The sequence below is a fragment of the Glycine soja genome, chromosome 10, assembly GCF_004193775.1.
Source record: "Glycine soja cultivar W05 chromosome 10, ASM419377v2, whole genome shotgun sequence".
NCBI classification, from domain to species: domain Eukaryota; kingdom Viridiplantae; phylum Streptophyta; class Magnoliopsida; order Fabales; family Fabaceae; genus Glycine; species Glycine soja.
This window is the reverse complement of record NC_041011.1, coordinates 43,055,233-43,058,739: the sequence shown is the minus strand read 5'-3', so window position 1 is coordinate 43,058,739 and position 3,507 is coordinate 43,055,233. Positions and strand designations below refer to the sequence as shown.

Sequence of the window (3,507 nt, the reverse complement as noted above, 5' to 3'; positions counted from 1 at the left end):
TTTCTCTTTTTTATCTTTTAAATTCATTATTTTTCTTGCATACGAGTTAAATCATTGTCTTATTCTTAAGCAATGGTACTAAACAAATTTCATCATCAGAAGCGAATGAAATGACAAAGAGAGAGCTAGTGATTAGAAAAAACATTCAATTAACTTGTAAGAAAGATATTGTATCAGAAAAAGAGAGATCCACAGTTTGATATTACTACAATTTATAAGAAAGAGAAAAGATGCAACTTAAAACTGCTGTAGAAATAATATTATTGCTTTTATATGTAATTTCTTGTATGCATGTCATATTCCTTTAATTTAATTATACATGATGCCAAGCCCAACTAATCATGAAAAAGTTATTTTAAGCATTTGGAAATATATCAAAACTCAGAAGAAGAAAAAATGCAATTTAATTAGCAGAAGATGTGTATAAAAGTACATTTTATTTTTACTGGACCAACACAGGTTAGCGACATTTTAAGTTTGTATAGCCTTCAAAGCAAAATCAGTATGTCAGGTTTCGTATGGTCATGCATGCAGTCACATAAGAATTTTATGCTATCAGAAAGAACACAACTCTAATATCTAGAAGGGAAAAATAATGATTTTTCTGGAGAAGAAAGTAGTTAACACTTAACACATTTACTTCAGCATTTATTTAAAATAATTACTTATTTATATTTTTTTTCAAAAACATAGACAAATAAAGTAAAAAAAAAGTATACACCAAGATATGTAGAGGAATACTAATAAACACTTTTCTATAATATATATATATATATTATAAATTTATTAAAAATTATAAAATTATTAATGAGACCCATTAAATAAAAATGAGACTAATAAAATTTTATAATTTTAAATAAATTTCAATCAATAATTAAAAATATATTAGAAAGTATGATGTTAACATTTTCTCACATATGTATTGGATTAGATTACTGTCAAATCCCGTTATTCTGTTCTACTTAGTATATAAACAGGATATGAATGCTGAATCATCACTACATACATAAATATGGTTTTTACATAGTATGTCACCTGTTCCGAGTTTCAGGCTTTGACCAAAAGAAAACAAATAGCACTATTATAAGGGTATTTAAAATTGTCTAGCTACCGGCCATAGTGCAATTCTCTTTTCTCCCACTCAAGTAGACAATACTATCAGAATTGATTCAGAGAGAGTTCGTGTGCACACACTCCAAGGCACTTCTCACCTTATGATGCCTACCAATTGCAAGACAGTTTGAAGCATATATTGTGTTAGACACGGTGTTCTCTCTGCATATTTATAAATGAAATTACACATGAAACTACACGGAATCCCTGAACTAAAAGAACAGAAACGACTAAACGAGCCAAGCCACCAAAATTACCCTACCCCTCAACTCTTAAATATAGATGAACAATATAGTATATACTAGACAATCAAATAGATAATATATATTTTTCAAAATGCAACAAAGTAACTACAGTAAGAGAAATTACTAGAACAACTGCACTCGAATGAAGGTATAATTAATATGGAAACTGACAAGATCTTGAGATCCATTATTATTTTCTTCATAACATCTTCAAGAGTTCATACACATTTTTATTTTATTAATACAAATCGGACAATGTTGTGATATTGTTGATCTGTCACAGACACACATGCACAGCCCTCCCTAGTGTTTATTACTGCCACTACATAAATTACTGCTGCATCTACCGAGAGTACTGCAGTTTAGGTTTACACAATATTTTTCTAATGCCATTGCAAAGGGTGTCCCCATATTGCAGTGCCCCCAGCCCATTGTCAAATCACAACTTCTGCACAATTAGTAAGCCAAAAAAACCAACAAAAAAAAAATTAAAGAGCATATATAATTTAGTTAGATATACATGTAATATAATAATGCTAATTGCTAAACTGCCAATGTCATGTAAAATTAAATCCAAACGAAAAGAAGATAACATGACACATGCAAGTTAGTTATGAGACTTATAGCAACAAGAGAAAATCAAGAGTTTGGTACAGTTATAAATTTTTTAATCAATAGTTGAACCAGTTTAAACATATCATTAAAAAAAGAGAAGAGTGTTTTTTTAATAAAACATACCATTAAAGAGACCTTAAATTTATAATTGATTGAGAGTGCAAATTTATTTTATATTATTATTATTATTATTAAAAACTGTTTTACATTATATATCAATGTATGAGCATATATTAAAGTGTATATGATGAAAACCCTTAAATTAGTGAGTGTAGAAGAGGATTTATGAGGTTATTTATGTGGCCTTACTAACTTGCATTATTTGAGGGAGGCAAAGGAGGTTGTTGGGGACGCTTGCGCTTCTTCTTCTCGTAGCTAATTCCCCTAGCCTTGGCTTGCGAATCACGCACTTCGCGAAGGTAGAGTCTGACAGCGCGAGCACCGAAAGGGTTAGCCTCAGGCTTCCCTCCATTCTCTTCAAAGGCAGCTCTGAGGCGCCCTATGAGTGCATCCAGGCTCCCCCACGCTTGCCGTAGAGGGCAAGGGCACGCTGCAGGAGGGTTCGGGTGCCCGAAGAATGGACAAAGCTGCGTGTGAACCTTGGTTTTCCCGAACTGGTCCAGGTACCGCAGGAACTCCAGCACGTGCGCGCCGCTGCACCGTGCAAGCGAGAGTGGGGGCCTGTGGTTGCGGAGGTACTGCCCGAACGTGTTCCAGTCGCGGCGCTTTTGGTTCTCGTAGCGGCTCAGGGTGGTGGTGCCAGAAGAAGAAGAGGAACATGGCGGTGAAGATGATGATGGTGGTGGCGCTGGTGGGAAATTGGTGCTGTTACCTGATGTGAAGTTGATGATGGCTTTGGTACTGTTACTGTCCGTGTTTGATGAGTCAAATTCTTGAAAGGAATTCATGATCTGTTAAGAGAAGAAACTGAGGTGTTATTACTGTTATTGGATCTACGAGTAATAATCTTTGTTACTGTTTGTAGATTCAGTGAGGTTGCTGCTTGTTGGATCGATGAGGAGGGTTTTTAAGAGTTGTGGAGATGAAGGAGGAGGAGGAGAAGGAAGAAAGATCTCTTGAAAAGAGAAGGCATGGAAGGTGTGTAAGAGAGAAAAGAAAAGAAAAAAAAATAGAAAATGGGTTTGATGTTTGTTTGATCGGATTTCAGCAGGGTTTCAAGACTCAAAGAGAAAGAGAGAGAGAGAAGGTAAGATTTTTGATGGAAAATGGTGGAGATAACGTAACAGGAAAGCGGGTAAAAGAATAGTGGAGAAAGAGAGAGAAACCTATTTTGCTAGTAACTAGGCTACCTTCAAGCCCTTTTGTTTTTTGATAACTCCTAGAATACTTGGAAGCGTAGTGATGCAAGGTGCTTTTTGCTAACCCTGTTTTTCTGAAACCATTTTTTAGGAATTCTATCACAGTGTGTTTTTTGGTGTTTTTTTTTTCTTAAGGTGTGAGGAAAGAAAAAGAAGAGTATGCAGCTAGCTGAGTTGGTTTGACCTATGGCCGTGTCCCAAGCAAAGAGAGAAAG

At 34.9% G+C, this 3,507-nt stretch overlaps 1 protein-coding gene across 2 annotated transcripts; it reads right to left on the bottom strand.

The window, feature by feature from the left end:
• Positions 1 to 1,501: 1,501 nt before the first annotated feature.
• Positions 1,502 to 3,507, bottom strand: LOC114370851 (protein LIGHT-DEPENDENT SHORT HYPOCOTYLS 4-like). Of its 2 annotated transcripts, none has more exons than XM_028328246.1 (2): positions 2,283 to 3,507; positions 1,502 to 1,806 (listed from the first exon to the last, which is right to left on the bottom strand). In XM_028328246.1, coding segments are annotated over exons 1-2 (600 nt in total). In that variant the 5' UTR covers positions 2,882 to 3,507; the 3' UTR covers positions 1,502 to 1,805. The 2 variants fall into 2 exon arrangements, with proteins under 2 accessions (XP_028184047.1, XP_028184046.1); XM_028328245.1 differs by having other exon boundaries at positions 2,287 to 3,505.